At 40.1% G+C, this 20,985-nt stretch overlaps 1 protein-coding gene across 2 annotated transcripts in view; it reads right to left on the minus strand.

Annotated features, from left to right (window-relative positions):
* The window catches only part of ofcc1 (orofacial cleft 1 candidate 1), a 167,398-nt gene that overhangs the window by 122,874 nt on the left and 23,539 nt on the right, over window positions 1-20,985 (minus strand). The window contains exons 4-7 of one of the 2 annotated variants that reach the window (XM_057824675.1): window positions 19,149-19,244; window positions 18,481-18,567; window positions 9,696-9,914; window positions 9,331-9,428 (exon numbers count right to left, since the gene is read on the minus strand). In XM_057824675.1, coding sequence (XP_057680658.1) covers window positions 9,331-9,428; window positions 9,696-9,914; window positions 18,481-18,567; window positions 19,149-19,244 — 500 coding nt within the window. Of the gene's footprint in view, window positions 1-1,845; window positions 2,221-9,330; window positions 9,429-9,695; window positions 9,915-18,480; window positions 18,568-19,148; window positions 19,245-20,985 lie in introns of those variants that run through there. The other variant, XM_057824677.1, reaches the window with a different exon arrangement.

Here is a 20,985-nt window from a genome sequence, read left to right on the forward strand (position 1 = left end):
GTATGCCAAATTTTGTGGCTTTATAAGCTGCCTAACTTCCTGAAGAAATCTACGTCCTTTTAATGAGTGGAATTATCAAAATCTACACCGAGCCGCATGTATGTGCAAATTTTGGTGAGTTAGAATTAAAAGCAAAAAAAAAGAAACATTAAAAATTCTTGTGAATAAATGCTTAAATCCCCGAATTCTTCATTGATATGGACGTAAAACTGTCTTGATTCTTGGTTAAAAGCAAAAAAACAAAGAAACGTGCAGTTAGCATTTATTTCACATACAGTTGTGGTCAGAAGTTTACATACACTTGTGAAGAACATAATGTCATGGCTCTCTTGAGTTTCCAGTTATTTCTACAACTGATTTTTCTCCGATAGAGTGATTGGAACAGATACTTCTTTGTCACAAAAAACATTCATGAAGTTTGGTTCTTTTATGACTTTATTATGGGTTAACAGAAAAAGTGATCAAATCTGCTGGGTCAAAAATATACATACAGCAACACGAATTAGCAATTTCTTGTGAGTGATTATTGACTTGAACAATCATTGACTTGAACAAGTCAGGAAAGTCACTTGGAGCCATTTCAAAGCAGCTGCAGGTCCCAAGAGCAACAGTGCAAACAATTGTTTGTAAGTATAAAGTGCATGGCACTGTTTTGTCACTGCCACAATCAGGAAGGAAACGCAAGCTATCACCTGCTGCTGAGAGAAAATTGGTCAGGAGGGTGAAGATTCAACCGAGAATCACCAAAAAGCACGTCTGCCAAGAATTAGAAGCTGCTGGAACACAGGTGTCAGTGTCCACAGTCAAGCGTGTTTTGCATCTCCATGGACTGAGAGGCTGCCGTGCAAGAAGAAAGCCCTTGCTCCAAAAGCGGCACCTTAAGGCTCCACTGAAGTTTGCTGCTGATCACATGGACAAAGATAAGACCTTCTGGAGGAAAGTTCTGTGGTCAGACGAAACAAAAATCGAGCTGTTTGGCCACAATGCCCAGAAATATGTTTGGAGGAGAAAAGGTGAGGCCTTTAACCCCAAGTACACCATGCCTACCGTTAAGCACGGTGGTGGTAGTATTATGCTGCGGGGCTGTTTTGCTGCCAATGGAACTGGTGCTTTACAGAGAGTAAATGGGATAATGAAGAAGGAGGATTACCTTCAAATTCTTCAAGATAACCTAACGTCATCAGCCCGAAGATTGGGTTTTGGGCGCAGTTGGGTGTTCCAACAGGACAATGACCCCAAACACACATCAAAAGTGGTAATGGAATGGCTAAATAAGGCTAGAATTAAAGTTTTCGAATGGCCTTCCCAAAGTCCTGACTTAAACCCCATTGAGAACTTGTGGACAATGCTGAAGAAACAAGTCCATGTCAGAAAATTTAACTGAACTGCACCAATTATGTCAAGAGGAGTGGTCAAAGATTCAACCAGAAGCTTGCCAGAAGCTTGTGGATGGCTACCAATAGCGCCTAATTGAAGTGAAAATGGCCAAGGGACATGTTACCAAATATTAGCTCTGCTGTATGTATATTTTTGACCCAGCAGATTTGATCACTTTTTTCTGTTCACCCAAAATAAAGTCATATAAGAACCAAACTTCATGAATGTTTTTTTCTGACAAAGAAGTATCTGTTCCAATCACTCTATCAGAGAAAAATCAGAGTTGTAGAAATAACTGGAAACTCAAGAGAGCCATGACATTATGTTCTTCACAAATGTATGTAAACTTTTGACCGCAACTGTAAATATTGCGAACTATGATGCCAATGCAGTAGTGGCTAATTTCTCCCACTGATTTTTTTCACAACATTTCAAAACGCATGCATGTACAAAAAATATAATAATTACCTTGAAGCCTCAGACAAATCGCTCCTGAGACAATCCTTCCTGTTTGTATGCGGTACAGCTTTCGTACTTTTTCAACAGAAATCCGGTGTTGGATCGCTGCGTGCGTGTTTGTAAATAGCTTCTCTTGATGTGGGCGGCCCCCTATTTGAATTCGAGGCGCATTGCATGACCGATCTGACCCGTCAACACATTATGAAGTCTATGAGAGGAAGATTCTGGGAGTTCATTCATCTCTCCATATTTGGACATTGATTCTCTCTCTCGGTGGGACAGGTATTCATGCTACAAGCGCAACAACAACATGCTAACCCTGTTAGAAACCTGCATTTTCGACTCTGCGCCACAGAGTGAAACAACAATCTAATAACATGACAACAAAACACTTCTTCTTTCCTTCTCTCGCTCCCTTTCTCGGCCTTTCAATCGTATCAGAGGTAACGTAATAAGCGGCCGCTTCGCTGTCTCCTCGCTACATCTCTTAATTCCTCAAAAATAAAGCAATATCACAGGGACCCTGGCCTGCCTGTGACTGGGGATAAGATGCGAGTAAAAAGACGGATAATTCGGCAAATACACGCTTAGCATCAAAGGCGGGCGCCGGCTCTTTCTTTTCTATTCCTCCCTGCCGTCTCTGTTTGCCTATCAAAAGTATTACATGTGCTTTCATCAGTTCACAACAAGGCACAATGCGTCTACTAATGCAATTACTCAGCCTCCATTAAATCAGAAACAGTGGAGACAAATGAATTACACATTTGTTACAACAAAAAAAAAACACAAGTCAGCTCCGCTTCTATTTTTTTTTTTTTTCTCGTTCCTTTCATGGGCATGGCGAGAGGAATAGTGAAATAATTTCTCATTCAATTCCAGGCAGATGTAGCCCTAGGTGATGCGTAGAAATTCTCCCGTGTCTAATAGCCACCCACCATTGATATCGGAAGGAATTTACAGGGTTCAAAGCTGTCGAGAGGAGGTCAGCGAGCTAAACTCCGAACTACATTCATCTGACAGGGCTGGTGTCCAACTACCACCCACCCATAAAACAGCTAAATACAAGAGAAGATCCTGATGTGGGTAGTAGTTTCCTGATTCTATCACATCAACCGCCACACTATTCCATAATTACTTAAAAACTAAAACATGCTAAGCTGATTGCCCGGAGGGAGATGGCGAGGAGATGTGACGTGTGATCTCTGACTTGGAGTGGACGCGCTAAAAATTGATGCGCCTGCGAGCCTAACGACACGGACACAATTCCGTGGCCCGGAGCCATCCTGTACCCACAATGCAACACACATGCAAGACTTATAAGATTACATGCTTTCTCAAATGTCAGTAGGAATACAAATGTTTTTCACAAGAGTAATGAGGATATGACATCAAAAAATGTACATAGAAATATGAAAATGAAATGGACTCGCCGTATTGTTTCATCTGGACTGTGTACAGCCAACCTCATCACTGTGATTTTAAATGAGGGACGTTTCCAAATACAGTAGTACCTCTACTTACGAAATTTCTTAACTTAAAATGATGTAAGTACAGACACATTTTCCATGTAGATTGTCAAGTTCCTTAGGTAGACATTCATAATATTATCCAAAACTAGAAACTGCAATTTCGGGAGAAATTACACCTGGGTCTTTCCTCAGTGGAGATACAGATCTTAGCCCCACTCAGGTGTAGCAATAGAATGGACAATAATACCAGTCATTTGCATTAAACAAATTAATGCCATTAGAAATGATTGGGAGAATTGGACGTCCATGGCCGTCAATAGCGGCACCCTTCATAAGCGTCAATGGAATTGGGGACGTTTGGGGGAGACGTCCTATTGATATCAGGTCATTTTTTGTAGATTTGGGAAAAAAAAAAAAATTCCCATTGAAAATGAATGGGAAAAATTTTGGACGTCCATGGACGTCAATGGTATCAACTTACATAGGCGTCAATGGAATCCAAGTACATTGGCATCAATAGAATGAAAAAACATAATTAAATGCCATTAGAAATGAATGGGAAATTTGGACGTCCATGGCCGTCAATGGCGGCGCCCTTCATAAGCGTCAATGGAATTGGAGAAGTTTGGGGGACACGTCCTATTGATATCTGGTGATTTCCTACTGATTTGGAGACATTTTGTTTTTTCCCCATTGAAAATGAATGGGAAAAATTTGGACGTCCATGGACGTCAATGGCATCACCCTCCATAAGCATCAATGCTATCGGGGACATTTGAGGTAAAGGTCCTATTGATATCTGTTGATTTCCTACTGATTTGGGGACATTTTGTCTTTTCCCCATAGAAAATGAATGGGAAAAATTTTGGACGTCCATGGCCGTCAATGGCATCGACATCCATATAGTCAATAGAATCCAAGTACATTGGCATCAGTAACTTCGACATGCATGGCCGTCAATGGCATCAATGCAATGTAAAGTCCATAGGAAATCCCATTGGAAGTGAATGGGAACTTTTCCCATTACAAATGAATGGGAGAGTTTTTGGCCAATTTCCGGGGAACCGTAATTTTTTGCCAAATTCTGTATACAACTTTTATGCCCCTCAACGTCCCGGAATTTTTGATGCCCAAATTATGTGATTTGGTCAAAAACTGTAGGACTAGATACATTTTTAAACTTTTTTTTTTTTCCGGAAAATTGCCGTTTACGGGCGAACGGAAAATTTTTCGGGGGATTTTGAAAAATTCCCATCGTCGCGCGAAAAATCCGGTCGTGTCAATACTTGAACGGTGCCGATCGGTGCTATGGTTCGGGCTGCGCGGCGCGCCGAAAAAACGCGGAGAATAAGATGATGATATAATAAATAATAATAATAATAATAAGACGAATAAAGTTGCAGAACAGCACTACCTGGACTTTCCATAGGAAAGACCCAGGTAATAAGGAGAGAAGGCACTCAATTTGGTTGAAAAGCTTGCAAGGAGAAAGAGGGGAAACTATCCAGCTTCCGCAATCGTTTTAACTTGCCCCTCCTTCACCTCGCTTTTTATTTGGGATGGCCCTAGCAACAGATGGGTGTCTTGCTCTATAAGGGAAAAAGGGGAAGCAAGCTAGCGACACTGTCTTTGTTTGGCTACGTGTGTGCATGTATGTGAAATTATATACAGTGGGGCAAATAAGTATTTAGTCAACCACTAATTGTGCAAGTTCTCCCGCTCGAAAATTGAAAGAGGCCTGTAATTGTCAACATGGGTAAACCTCAACCATGAGAGACGGAATGTGGAAGAAAAAAACCCCAGAAAATAACGTTTGATTTTTAAAGAATTTATTTGAAAATCATTTGTTATGTACCCTTTGTTGGCAATAACGGAGGCCAAACTTTTACTGTAACTCTTCACAAGCTTTTCACACACTGTTGCTGGTATTTTGGCCCATTCCTCCATGCAGATCTCCTCTAGAGCAGTGATGTTTTGGGGCTGTCGTTGGGCAACAAGGACTTTCAACTCCCTCCACAGATTTTCTATGGGGTTGAGATCTGGAGACTGGCTAGGCCACTCCAGGACTTTGAAATGCTTCTTAGGAAGCCACTCCTTTGTTGCCCTTGCTGTGTGTTTGGGATTACTGTCATGCTGAAAGACCCAGCCACGTCTCATCTTCAATGCCCTTGCTGATGGAAGGAGATTTTCACTCAAAATCTCTCGATACATGGCCTCATTCATTCTTTCCTTTACACAGATCAGTCATCGTGTTCCCTTTGAAGAAAAACACCCCTAAAGCATGATGTTTCCACCCCTAAGCTTCACAGTGTGAATGGTGTTCTTCGGAGGCACTTCAGTATTCTTTTTCCTCCAAACACGAGAACCTGTGTTTTTACCATAAAGTTCTATTTTGGTTTCATCTGACCATAACACATTCTCCCAGTCCTCTTTTGGATCATCCAAATGCTCTGTAGCGAACCGCAGATGGGCCTGGACGTGTACTGGCTTCAGCCGGGGGACACGTCTGGCAGTTGAGGATTTGAGTCCCTGGGGGCGCATTGTGTTACTGATAGTATCCTTTGTTCCTTTGGTCCCAGCTCTCTGTAGGTCATTCACTAGGTCCTCCGATGTGGTTCTGGGGAGCCCCAGATCGAGAGAGATTATCAGTGGTCTTCCATTTTCAAATAATTGCTCCCACAGTTGATTTCTTTACACCAAGCGAAGAGTGAAGACTTAGAGAAAACGTTTGGCCTCGGTTAGTGCCAACAAAGGGTACATAACAAAGTATTGAGATGAACTTTTGGTATTGACCAAATACTTGTTTTCCACTCCAATTTGGAAATAAATTCTTCAAAAATCAAACAATGTGATTTTCTGTTTTTTTTTTTCTCCAACATTCTGTCTCTCATGGTTGAGGTTTACCCATGTTGACAAATACAGGCCTCTCTAATCTTTTCAAGTAGGAGAACTTGCACAATTGGTGGTTGACTAAATACTTATTTGCCCCACTGTACATATGTGTCAGCACATTTCAGCAGCGCAAAGCGGCCTCTTCTGATCCTGACCAGGCAAGACAAAACATTCTTTCTTTGTGAACAATGATAATAAGCAAAAGCATTTCTTCATTGCGGGCAGCAATTGATAAAAGCAAATATATAATAACAACTTATTTCTCATCAAATACATTTCATGAAGCAATAGCATTTGGTAAGTAATAAAATGCAAGAATTCCTTAAATGTATTGAAGTTGACCTGTGGAATCTAGCCAGGTTTACACCGGTCAGAATAACAAGGCGGTATTATCAAGAGCTAAACATGTCTATAGTTATCAATTGCAAAAATGTCTCTTACTGCAATCAATCAATACTTTATTATAAGCCTTCATTTGTAAAAGAAAATATTAATTAAAAAATAGCTTTGCCATGCATTTTTTTTTTTTTTTAGTTTTTTGTTTCAAATTTATTTTTACATTCACATTTTTTTCTTTTTTATTGAAGTGACATTTTTTTGGTTGAAAATATATATTTTGATTGAAGTGACATTTTTTTTTTTTTTTTTAATTGAAGCAACTTCTTTTTCCGCCCAGGGATACAATTTTTGACTGGGGTAACTACATTGGCATGACACCGGCGGGCGTACCATATTCAGTGGATGACGATCTTGGCGAAAAGTATTGCCTAAGCAGCCGGATTTAGAATTCCGCTCAAGAATGATGGGAAACAAAAAACGCTTATTGTCAACTTATTATAAATATTCTTGTAAGTGAATTTTATTGCTGACACTGCGTTTCGGGGTCATAAAGTCCAACTCCTATGTTAGGATCAAGTATAAGAGCTGTATAAAAATATCTTTTTATTCAAAACTGTCAGAGAAGTATTTATTAAACCTTAAATTTGGTTTATTATTTTTGGTTTTGATAGCGCCAGCTTTTTCGAAAATTTTGGTTCGTCTTCCTAGCAGCACGAGATACAGTTGTTTTCTAAAATGTATCTTGAATTCGTCCCGCTTATTAAGATGCCAATCATAGAGAACGTTGAATAAAAAGCAACAGTGCGGCAAGAGCCCACTTCAATTGTGCCTTTAGATAAAGCATGCTGTAAATTCGCATGCGCACAATGGAAGAGTTGAGCAAAAGAAATGAACTCTCCTGCAATCTGCAGTCAATCGATAGCGGGCTAGACCCTGAAGACATGTTGCGTTTCATGAATGTGAGTTTACATCCAGTCAGCACATTCACACGGGGCGTATAGACACATTGATGCTGTTAAGTGATGGCATCTTTCTGCGTTTAGAGTCTTTCTATGGAAGAATAGCCTAAGAAGAATAACACAATTATTTTCTTTTGAATAGATGTAAAATCTCTAGTGAATAATGCAGTTTGAATGGAGAGGTGGGTGTGGAAACGGTCGTGGAGTGCATAAATATCATGGGAGAATAAGATAACACTGATCCTAACACCGATATAACTCACTGATTATCCAGTGAGAGAGAATGAGTCAACATCTTTTTTTGACTTCTAAGTGACGACGGGACATTGTTTGGCATTATTTCTTTTTTAAATTTATTTGAGCAAACTCACTTTACATTCATAAATGATGATACTCCTACTCATCTTTCAAGTGAGATTATGACTCAATATACATTTAGATAGAATTTCTGCAGTATGTTTATGTATGCATGTAAATGTCGGGATGTCTTCGTGAACTACATTTGCTAACACAATGCCAGTGATGTTCCTGTATTCACTGCAATTTATGTGTACAAAAGCACAACTGGAGAAAGAAAAAGACGTAGAAAATAAAAGCTACATCAACTATTACTACGTCAACTACATTTCCCCAGAAACGCGCATAAAACTACCATTTAGATTAGCAAGGAGAGACATGACAGTCATTTTTCGAGTGTCCCAGAGCTACTGAAACTTTAAAAAAGCGCATATGTCAAGGTTTCGTTGGCCGTGATTTGCGTGTATCTGTCTGCCGAAACAGCCTGATAGAACAGATATATGTACGCCTGCTCCTCTGCTATTGGATGCATTGTTGACATCAGCGCGGCACCACTCTCAAAATTCAGCAAGACTATATTGGGTCCCGCCTCTCGGCACAAATTGATTCAAACTTGCCATTCCACCTACGACAGCCGTCCACCGCTCACTTTTGCCGAGAAAGCTACATCACCTACTACTACATCAACTACATTTCCCCAGGAAGGCGCATAAAAGTACCATTTAGATCAGCAAGGAGGGATATGAATCATTTTTCGAGTGTCCAAGAGCTCCTGAAACTTTAAAAAAGCGCATATGTCAAGGTTTCGTTGGCCGTGATTTGCGTGTATCTGTCTGCCGAAACAGCCTGATAGCACAGATATATGTACGCCTGCTCCTCTGCTATTGGATGCATTGTTGACGTCAGTGCGGCACCGCTCTCAAAATTCAGCAAGACTCTATTTTGGGCCCCGCCTCTCGGCACAAATTGATTCAAACTTGCCGTTCTGCCCAAGACGGCCGTCCACCGCTCACTTTTGCCAAGAAGTCCCCTCCCACATACACAATTAATGGGTTTTACTGCTATTGCTGAGGTCGCATTTGCATGTGCACTGACTTTTAGTCACGGTGGCCTCAATTGAACTATCCAGCTCAGGGAATCATAAAAGGCATGAACCAGGAAGCAAAAACATCCAATAGACAAAGAAATACATTTGGTCACTGACTTTTGCTGACTATCCAACCTATTTAAGTACGTTGAATGCATGATCTAGTAAGAGCTTTTTACTTGAGTGCATCCGAGAGATTAAAAAGTAAAAACTCCAAATATGGTTGCAGAGGAGGAAAAAGTGGAGCAAAGAATGAAGTAAGTGGGTGAAGAAAAAAGGACAGAAACGTACACGCACAAACACTGGCAGCAACAGATAAATGTAGTGTACATGCGCGTGTTCTTTGTCTATTAGCTAAAGCCACCCATACGCAGCATAATGGATGTGGCTGATGTGCTGGTGAATATGGGATGATGACACAGATATTGCTCTTTGTAGCTTTGTAGCTGACCTGCTGCAGTGAAAGGCTGCCAAGCGTAATCATGTCAGGTCGCGCGCGCTCTCTCAGAAGCCGAGCATGGCGGGGGACTACCTCCTCGGACGTCTTTCCTGCAAAAGTCAGTCAGTGAAGAGCTTCTCGAGTAGCATGTTATATACAAGGAATTTTCCACAATTACAAAAATGTGAATATAAGAAATACTTATTCTGGCCATTCTTATACAGTATGTATCTCTTTCCAATGCTGTTAAATCTGAATACACACATTGAACACGCATATCAACAACAACAACAAAATATAAACTCCGCCTCTACTTATACTTAATAGCCCCCATCTTTGTAATAACTTGCACATATAGAATAGAAACCTAGCATTACTTTCAACGGTGCTTTCGCTGCCCATCACGGTCCTTGCCACTTGCAATCCATCCTTTCCTGCATAGGCTGCAATGGGACCATGTTGGCTTTTGGATGTGGTATGGGCCTGGGAGGGTTCAGAGCCTAAAGCGGCGCCATCACAACCACCATCCAGCAGCACTGGATTACCCGCCTTCACCTCTAACACCTCCTCCTCCTCCCTGGAGGGGACCACTGTACCTTGAGAGATATGCATCAACAGGCATGCAAGCATTAGTAAATACGTGCATACATTTAGCTATGGATTTGCACCCTCACCCAGTTATTAAATCAATTGTGGACAACACAAAACGAAGGTGGGTAGAGTAGCCTGAATTTTTACTCAAGCGTAATGTGTCTTCAAAATAATATTACAAAAGAGAAAGTAGTCATCCACGAAATTTACTCGAGCACAAGATATACAGTGCCTTGCAGAAGTATTCGGCCCCCTTGAATCTTGCAACCTTTCGCCACATTTCAGGCTTCAAACATAAAGATATGAAATTTAATTTTTTTGTCAAGAATCAACAACAAGTGGGACACAACTGTGAAGTGGAACAACATTTATTGGATAATTTAAACTTTTTTAACAAATAAAAAACTGAAAAGTGGGGCGTGCAATATTATTCGGCCCCCTTGCGTTAATACTTTGTAGCGCCACCTTTTGCTCCAATTACAGCTGCAAGTCGCTTGGGGTACGTTTCTATCAGTTTTGCACATCGAGAGACTGACATTCTTGCCCATTCTTCCTTGCAAAACAGCTCGAGCTCAGTGAGGTTGGATGGAGAGTGTTTGTGAACAGCAGTCTTCAGCTCTTTCCACAGATTCTCGATTGGATTCAGGTCTGGACTTTGACTTGGCCATTCTAACACCTGGATACGTTTATTTTTGAACCATTCCATTGTAGATTTGGCTTTGTTTTGGATCATTGTCCTGTTGGAAGATAAATCTCCGTCCCAGTCTCAGGTCTTGTGCAGATACCAACAGGTTTTCTTCCAGAATGTTCCTGTATTTGGCTGCATCCATCTTCCCGTCAATTTTAACCATCTTCCCTGTCCCTGCTGAAGAAAAGCAGGCCCAAACCATGATGCTGCCACCACCATGTTTGACAGTGGGGATGGTGTGTTCAGGGTGATGAGCTGTGTTGCTTTTACGCCAAACATATCGTTTTGCATTGTGGCCAAAAAGTTCAATTTTGGTTTCATCTGACCAGAGCACCTTCTTCCACATGTTTGGTGTGTCTCCCAGGTGGCTTGTGGCAAACTTTAAAGGAGACTTTTTATGGATATCTTTGAGAAATGGCTTTCTTCTTGCCACTCTTCCATAAAGGCCAGATTTGTGCAGTGTACGACTGATTGTTGTCCTATGGACAGACTCTCCCACCTCAGCTGTAGATCTCTGCAGTTCATCCAGAGTGATCATGGGCCTCTTGGCTGCATCTCTGATCAGTTTTCTCCTTGTTTGAGAAGAAAGTAAGGACGGCCGGGTCTTGGTAGATTTGCAGTGGTCTGATGCTCCTTCCATTTCAATATGATGGCTTGCACAGTGCTCCTTGAGATGTTTAAAGCTTGGGAAATCTTTTTGTATCCAAATCCGGCTTTAAACTTCTCCACAACAGTATCTCAGACCGGCCTGGTGTGTTCCTTGGTTTTCATAATGCTCTTTGCACTTTAAACAGAACCCTGAGACTATCACGGAGCAAGTGCATTTATACGGAGACTTGATTACACACAGGTGGATTCTATTTATCATCATCGGTCATTTAGGACAACATTGGATCATTCAGAGATCCTCACTGAACTTCTGGAGTGAGTTTGCTGCACTGAAAGTAAAGGGGCCGAATAATATTGCACGCCCCACTTTTCAGTTTTTTATTTGTTAAAAAAGTTGAAATTATCCAATAAATGTTGTTCCACTTCACGATTGTGTCCCACTTGTTGTTGATTCTTGACATAAAAATTAAATTTCATATCTTTATGTTTGAAGCCTGAAATGTGGCGAAAGGTTGCAAGATTCAAGGGGGCCGAATACTTTTGCAAGGCACTGTACATGCATACATTTAGCTATGGATTTGCACCCTCACCCAGTTATTAAATCAATTGTGGACAACACAAAACGAAGGTGGGTAGAGTAGCCTGAATTTATACTCAAGTAACCGTAATGTGTCTTCAAAATAATATTACAAAAGAGAAAGTAGTCATCCACGAAATTTACTCGAGCACAAGATATATCTATGGCGGAAAACACTCAGGTGACTTGAAGTTCTGCTTTGAGACGCCCAATTTGGCCAAACTCAAAATTGTTCTATATGCATGTGTGATACATCATTGGAAAGCCTAAAATCTCACTTTTCTGGGGGAAGAAACTTTTTGAACAGGAGGACATTTGAAAAAAAAAACATTTTTTAAAAGGCAAAACCCTATCTGGAGGTGAGAGCACACGAGAGCAGAATTACAGACGCCATGACTTTAACGAGATGTTATGGCGTACTTGTTTCAATCCAAAAACTCCATGTAGCATGTATCACTGAGTGTCAAGACACAGCTGTAAATAGCCACAGCTGGATTATTTTGGGATTTTATGGGTGAAACATGGTAATATAACAAGGGTCGCGATGCAGAAATCGCAGACATCAAGGAGTGGTCGAGATTTTCTTTTTCATATATTTACCCTTTTAAACGTTTTTTTTTTGGATCGATTATTATCTAACATATCGGAGAAAATGCACAGTAACAAAAAAAAAAATAAAAATACAATGAAGCAAGATAGTTATGAGGTACATATCCGTGACTTTTTTACAGAAGTCAATTTTCCCATTGTGACATAATTTGTTTAAAATATGTGAGTGAATCATTTTTTTAAAGTCCTTTTTTTTTTTTTTTTTTTTTTTTAACGAAATATGATACATCAATTCATGATTCTAAGCTAAAAACGACATTTTGAATAAATATCATTAATTACCTTCGTTTTATGGCTGGGTTGAAACAAAAGCGGTTGCGCGACGTCTGTAAACGGGGATTTTCAGGGTAAAATTGACAAATTAAAAATAGTTTGGGGGCTTAACGCGCTATGAATCTGCTATGGCAGCAAATAGACATATTGATCAAACACAACAGTTGTTTTGGCTTAAAATACAGCAATTTCTTTTAAAGAGGAGTGCAAGGGCAAAAACGGCTTTTTCAGTCTTGTCTGTGTTTTCCGCTATATATTTATTTGTGCTTGTTCTTCAGGGGAATGAGGCAGATTGCAAAAACTAAGACAAAAGCAAAATGAGATTTCCAGATGCCGATACATCAAGGTGTGGTCGAGATTTTCTTTTTTGTATATTAACCCTTTTAAACTTTTTTTTCAATTTTTCATTGGTTGGATCGGTTATTTATCTAAAATATTGGGGGGGAAATGCGACAGTAACTAACAAACAAACAAACAAAAAAAATACAATTAAGCGATAGTTAGGAGGCAGATATCCGTGACTTAATTACAGATATTTTTTTTTCATTGTGACGTCATCTGTTTAAAAGTTTAAAATATGCGAGTGATACATTTTTTTAAAGTCATTTTCTTTTTTAAAAACTAAATCTTAGACATCAATTAATTATTATAAGCCAAAAATGACAGACATTTTGAATATTAAATATAATTACTTCCCTTCTTTTTATGGCTGGGTTGAAACAAAAGCGGTTGCGCGACGTCTCTAAACGGGGGTTTCAGGGTAAAACGGAAAAATTAAAAATAGTTCAGGGGCTTATTGCGCCAGGAATCTGCTATGGCAGCATATAGACATATTGTTCTATCAAACACAACAGTTCTTTTGGCTTAAAATACAGCAGTTTCTTTTAGAAGAGGGTGTAAGAGCAGAAACTGCTTTTTCAGCCTTGTCTGTGTTTTCCACCATATTTATAATTGCTCTTTACCTAAAAAACAATGTTTTATCCGATTAATCGATAGAATTTTCAGTCGAATACGCTATTCGTAAATATTTGATAGCTGCAGCACTACATATGTGTGTTACAGCTTTACAAATTGTCAAAAGTGAAGGAAGTAAAAAGCTTCAGAAAGAACAACTGCCTTGTTTGCTGTCTGTAAAGTTGAAGAACTTTACATTTAGTGAGGACAGAACACGTCATTTTTATGAAGTAAAAAAGAAGATGCTTTGCGGTACAATTAGGGACTATTTATGCAACTAAAAAAAAAAAACGGCTGGAGACAAAATGGCGGATGAGACTCCAGCGTCATAAAGTCGAAATCGCATAAGACGCGTACGTCGTAACCTGGGGACTACCTGTATTTACAAAACAGGCAACCCTGAAGCTTCCTGTAGCAGCCTGCCTTCAAGCTCCTGCGGGGTCCTACTTTAAGTCAGCGGAGGCCACAGTTGCCTACATAGCTGCCTGATCAAAAATCCCTTTTTTGATCAGCTATTTTGTTGTTGTTGTTAATCAGCCGATTTTTTTAGTTAATCGGCCAATGTTGGGGAAAAAAGTCCATAAATCGGCCAGATATATCGGTCGACCTTTACTGAAAATGTCTGAGAACGCCGACACATGCTGATCCACGTGTGCAACTCTATTAAAGATGTGCGGCCTAGACTGGTGGGAGGCATCCATACAACAGAGTAAGGTGATTGTCTGGGAGTCCACTAAGAAAGCTCTCTCTTTTCCTGTACATATTGCACACAGGAACTGTTAATCCAAGATCCTCTTTACTTTTTTTTTCTCAGTGGGATTTCATGAACATTTCAAAACAATGGGGATGGAGCCGCTAATCTCTGCGGTACAGCTAAATCCGAGACAAAGGCAAATAATAAGAGCCGACTAAATTCCACCGTGTTGAAGCGGCCTTAAACCTATCACTTGTGTGCGGGAATTACAAGGAAGACGCGCGTCATGTCAACAGTATCTGCTGCGAGTGTCTCCAGCTCAAACAATGCCAAGCTTAAACTGCATATGCACAGCCCGGGTCTGCCACACATTTAAGAGTGTGTGCTAATTAGTATGGGCACGCCTGCCTTGAAACAAAGGATATGCTTGGGAAGCTTTGGTCATGTTCTTTGTGTGCAGTACACTTGTAATACTCAGGGGTGGGTAAAGTAGCCAAAATTTTGAGTCAAGAGAAGCATTACTTGAAAAGAATATTACTTAAGTAAAAGTAGTGATCTGAAAAATGTACTAAAGTACAAGTAGAAAGTATTCAGCAAAAACAATACTGAAGTAATGATTAACGGCTTACCCAGGCCATTTGGGGGCCCTAAGCAAAATAATGCCAAGGGGCCCATATTTTTGGCCCACCATTTCGTCACAGTGTACTGTGAAACCCATACATGCAATCCAACCTATATGTCTATATTTTGTATATTAATCAGATTTTGTTGCACTGCATTCTTCAAACTTCTCACCCCAAATGATTGTCAGTACTTAGAGTAGATAACGCCAAACCTTTTTCTAAAAGAGGAAAGAAAGAAGGAAGAACTTTTTTTTTTAAAGCTTATAATCAAGTATCGAAACCCACAAAAGTCATATAAAGCAAACTGTAGTAAACAAAATAGAATATAAATTAAACAATTGCCAGATTGCCCCCTGTCTGGGCCCCCTAGTGGTCTGGGGCCCTAAGCAGCTGCATAGTCTGCGTATAGGCTGGGCCGGCCCTGCTGCTTACACTGTAAAAGTAGAGCGGTAACTCTACTTTCGAAATCAATTTGTTCTTGTAGTAGTTTTGTATTTTGAAAATTCTGTAGGTAGAGATGCGTTTTCCATGTAAATACCCTCGTCCGCTCCAACATTCAGACATAAATCTTTTATAATGCATAAAAATGCATCAAAACGTGTCGCAAGTACGTGTTTCAATTAGGCCTGTCGCGATAACAAATACGTTGAACAATAGGATATAATGGGAACGATTGGCTCCGGTGCTATTTTTTGCCAGACCTGGGACGAAGATGCATTTTGCGCATTTGGTAACAAGGAATCCGAACTTTTAACAGCACGTCTGCAGGTGATAAATCGCAGCAGAAAAATTACCGCCTTCGTTTTTATTTATCGTGCGATAAATGGAATTATTGCATATTGTGACAGGCTTAGTTTCAATTACATGATTGCACAATAAGCATAAAATCTGGGATGTGCATAATGTAAAAGAATAAAGAATAAAATAAAAAATAATATACAGTGCTGGCCAAAAGTATTGGCATTCCTGCAATTCTGTCAGATGAGGCTCAATTTCTCCCAGAAAATGATTGCAATTACAAATGCTTTGGTAGTAATATCTTCATTGATGTTGCTTGCAATGAAAAAACACAAAAGACAATGAAAAAAAAAAATCAAATCATTATCATTTTGCACAAAACTCCAAAAATGGGCCAGACAAAAGTATTGGCACCCTCAGCCTGATAGTTGGTAGCACAACCTTTAGACAAAATAACTACGAACAACCGCTTCCGGTATCCATCAATGAGTTTCTTACTCTTACTCTCTTACTTACCATTCGTCTTTGGCCAACTGCTCCAGGTCTCTGAGATTTGAAGGGTGCCATTTTCAGATCTCTCCACAGGGTCTGGGTCATTGTCCTGCTGGAAGACCCATGACCTCTGAGGGAGACCCAACTTTCTCACACTGGGCCCTACAGTATGCTGCAAAATTTGTTGGTCGCCTTCAGTCTTTATAATGCCATGCACACGGTTTGTAACGTGTGGCAGGGCAGGATGAGTGCATAAAAGGTAAAAAAAGGGAGCAGACGTCCACTTATGCACTTTTAATAGACAAAAATAAATAAATCCAGCTCAACCACTCGTCACTCGGGAGTACAACGGACCATGTACACATGATCACACTTGACTCCCCAAAAAGTAGGTAGCAACTGAAGAAGAAAGTGAACATACAACATAAAGAGGCGCCACCGTGTGGTGGATGTCCTAAGGAACAAAGAGGATCACAGAAGTGACCGTTACATAGTTTTTCCCTAGGTTTTTGGCTTTCTCAGTTAAGTTTTGGCAAACTCCAGCCTGATCAGCAACACTGAAGTATTGCAAACTAAATGCGTTAGTAAACAGCCGCCATCTTAAAGCAGAAGACTTCCCTAGTAGGCTGTTGTGAACCTTCCAAGCGAACCTAATTAACTTTTTATCTAAAATACTCCTAAATCGGCAAAATCTTGACTTGAATCTATCTTCAAAACAGTTTTAAAACTTTCACATGTCGAAAGTAGACAGAAGGGAAATTATGGAATAACGGGAGCAATTTTAATAATTTTAACAGTTGATTCGCAAAATTAAATGAATGTGGTTTAAAGCTGCTTATACAGAATGGGGACTTGAGTATTTCATTTACTGTTTTAAAATGTTAACTTGATACTGAAATAGTCGTTTATTTAAACCTGAGAGGCTTTTTATACAATTATTTTAACTAATGCACGAAACATTACAAGCATCTAATAGCTTGGGGGGTTTGTGGGATTTTCCACTGAGGTTGTTTGTGTGTTTTGCTTTTTTAAGACAGTTTACAATATTATTTGCACGTTTTACTGACTGACTATGCCATTTCTGTTTGTTATTTATAATGTTTTGTGTTTGTCACTGAATAAACAGGTCAGTTTCTTGTTACCAACCGTTGTGTGTTATTCAAACTCACTTAATTCAGCTGGCTAGTTGTTATCAAGAGTACTAAAACCCTTTTCCGCTTATCCGCTTATTACCACCTAAAAAATATAACCAGAATTAAGGGGCTTCTGACTCAACAAGACATGGAAAAACTTATGCATGCATTCATTTTCAGCAGATTGGACTACTGCAACGGTATATTTACAGGTCTTGATAAAAAATCAGTCAGGAAGCTGCAGCTAGTACAGAATGCTGCAGCCAGAGTCCTCACAAATACAAGGAAGCTGGACCACATTACACCGGTTTTGAAATCGCTACACTGGCTTCCAGTGAGTCAAAGGATAGACTATAAAATACTACTGCTCGTCTACAAAACACTTAATGGCCTTGGACCAAAATACATGCTTGACTTGTTAGATTCCTATGAGACATCTAGACCCCTAAGGTCGTCTGGAACGGGTCTTCTGCATGTTCCAAGAACAAGAACCAAGCAGGGTGAGGCAGCATTTAGTTATTATGCTCCTCACCTCTGGAACAAGTTACCCGAACGTCTGAAGTATGCTCAAACTGTTAGCTCCTTTAAATCAGGGCTAAAAACGCTTTTTTAGCACTGCATATCCATAATTGTCTATATATTTCAATCTACATGCCTTCTATTCCTCTTGTGCTTATCTCCATTGCTGATTTCAATGATTATTAGTAGTAGTAGTTTTTGCTTTATTTTTATTTTTGTTTTATTTTTATTTATTTATTTTTATTCTGTGATTAAATGCGATCTTTTGTCTTGGTTTTTACGTTGTGTTGATTTAAATGTGATTTTTATGGTCTTCATGTGATGTAAAGCACTTTGAATTGCCTTGGGTTGAATTGTGCTATATAAATAAATTTGCCTTGCCTTGCCTTTTCAAAATGAGTCTGACAACTAAGGAGGCTAAATAACTTTGAACTTTAATACATGCTCGGATAGGCCGGTATCGGCCAATATCAGTATTGGATCGGAAGTGCAAAAACCTGGATCGGGACATCCCTATTACATATATATATATAAATATATATATATATATATATATATATATTAATATATATAAATATACAGTGGGGAGAACAAGTATTTGATACACTGCCAATGGGTTTTCCCATTGGCACTGTATACTGTATATGTATATATTTTTTTACCAGGAATGTCGACGAAGGTGTCCTCTTCATTTACCATCCAAGCCAATCTTTGCCCGTGCATCTGATTTCCTGTCGATTTCATCATTGCTGCAAACACATGATCGTTATGACAAAATAAAAATGATACTACCTTCAAAATCATGCTTTCATATCCCTCCTAACTCATCTGGTACATCAATCCACAACTGATTAGCATGCAAACTATTGATATTAGCAGGTGAAAATGGAGTACACGCGAGTCAGGTAATGAAGCGGGAGAATTAACATGGCTGTTGGCGGGCCTGTCATCATGTGACGAGATTTGCTTCCGTGAATTCCTTGACGTTACACGGCAGTGATATCCAAAAGATACAGGTGAAATGGCTTCTCCATTAATAGCCGTGTTTCATTATAACATGCATATTACTCTGGCTCCCAGGAGCTCACTTTTAATAGGCCTACTTTAGGAGGGGGCTGCGAACTATTGAATGGCGTGTGACTTTGGACGTGGGGGGAATAGAAGCGGAATGGGAAAAGTGACCAATGATACGTGACCTTCATCAATGACAGTCAAGTCGGCGAGCCAATCTTGCGACGCCATCATTCGGTGTATTTACGTTGCCAATGGTGATCTCTCCCACCTCATTTTAATGAACCGAGGAGAACTATTATGACGGCGAACGGCGTACTTAATTCAAACTCATCTTGGCCCGCCGCGCCGCCACGCCTTGAGTCCGTCCGCTCCGCCGACATCGGGTCAAAGTCATTTAGCGCATATTCATTTCCTGTGAAAAGTGCAAGAGGCAAGATAATGAAAGGTTTGCCGGGGATAGCGAGACGGGACGGGCTCAGGTTAGTAGTTATTAGAAGCACGTGAAGCGAAATGTTGAATTTGAAACCCGCACGGTGGAAGGACAGGGCCGACGGCTGCTTCCAGATAAGGAAGAGACCTGGCTAGGGAAGAAGAACTGTGAAAGAGAGAGAGAGCGAGCCGTTTTTCTGCGCGCCCCTTCTTGGCCCGCAGTGCTCTGGGGCCTAATTAGCATGCTGCAAAAGGTCACGGCAGGCAATCTCTTAAATACGACTGCCATATGTTTGCCGTGTTCAAAAGGGACTAATGAGAAAGTCGACAAGCTCAAAAGTACCTGGAATTTCAAAGACAATACCGGCCTAATACTGCGGGGTCAGCGGCCTAGAGGACTGGGCAAGTGTGGAGAAGTAGATCCAAAAGGAAAATAACCTGGGCCCATGTCTCATTGACTTCTTATTAGCAATCACTGACCTATCAAGTCTGCTGCACAGAGTTTATGGGAATCCAACTGCTCGGGGCCACTTTCTATTAAAGGTGCACCCTACCAAGCAGCTTTCTTAACCCCAAATCATTCTCATTACAGCCTTTGAATATTTCACTCCTATCTAAATAGTTTTGCATGTATTTCCCAGTTTGCAGGGCTTTAAAAAATGCATGAAGTTACGCTAAGGATTCCAGGTATCACCTTTTAAGAAGTCTGGTATGTCACATGAGGTTTTGTGGTATGTCCATGTGACTACCGAATAAACACATAGTTGAACATACAGACAATTTATTAATTATTTATGATTTAGAGTACTTAGTTTTATTCATAAAATCCTTTTTTTTTCATATTCAATACTGAGTATTTTTGTACTCTTCCATTTCACAGTGTCAATAACCAGCAGTAAATTAGGGTGCTAATAAAACCATGTGACCTGTTAAATTGTATGCAGTTAGCCCTAGTTTTAGTTAAAAGTAGGGGTGTAACGGTACACAAAAATCTCGGTTCGGTACGTACCTCGGTTTTGAGGTCACGGTTCGGCTCATTTTCGGTACAGTAAGAAAACAAAATGCTAAATATAAATGTGCTAGTTGTTTATTACACTTTTGTGCTTTCAACAATAGGAACATTAGCCTATACAAAGCTAGAATTCTGCTCAAAAATAGAAAATACAATAACCTGAAATGTAGATATTTTGAAAAACAAAATAAAAATAACTTTAAAATAAATATCTGATGTGCAAAATTGAACAGTTGCAACACAGAAGTGAAGAGTTGTTCCGTCTATATTCTTTTTTTATTTGAATTCCCCTACCCAGAGGGCCAACCATCTTCCATGTTAACATTTAACTGTTACCCACGCTGCTCACTGCACTTCTGAGTGATGCGACGGCCCTGGCCGTTTAATTGTTATCTTTTTTGAGATTGTCAGTCATCTGATCGCCGCGTCCGCCAGCTGGCTGCCTCCCCTCCCAACGTGGCGTACTCGAACCCGAACTAGCCGCTGTCTGACCTGTATCCATTATGCAGCGCTTTGTTTACATTTGCGGCAATAACGACACTTGCTTTACGGCAGCTAATCTGATACACGGTAATACGGCTCTGGGTAATACTATTAGGCCGTGCCTGAGTCTTGTTAACCAAATAAAGGCAGCGTTAACAAAAGTCATCTGACCGCTCGTCATTTTACAGTCAACACTCAGAGTTCGCAACTTCGCATTTGACAGCATACG

The sequence above is a fragment of the Corythoichthys intestinalis genome, chromosome 20, assembly GCF_030265065.1.
Source record: "Corythoichthys intestinalis isolate RoL2023-P3 chromosome 20, ASM3026506v1, whole genome shotgun sequence".
Lineage (NCBI taxonomy): Eukaryota > Metazoa > Chordata > Actinopteri > Syngnathiformes > Syngnathidae > Corythoichthys > Corythoichthys intestinalis.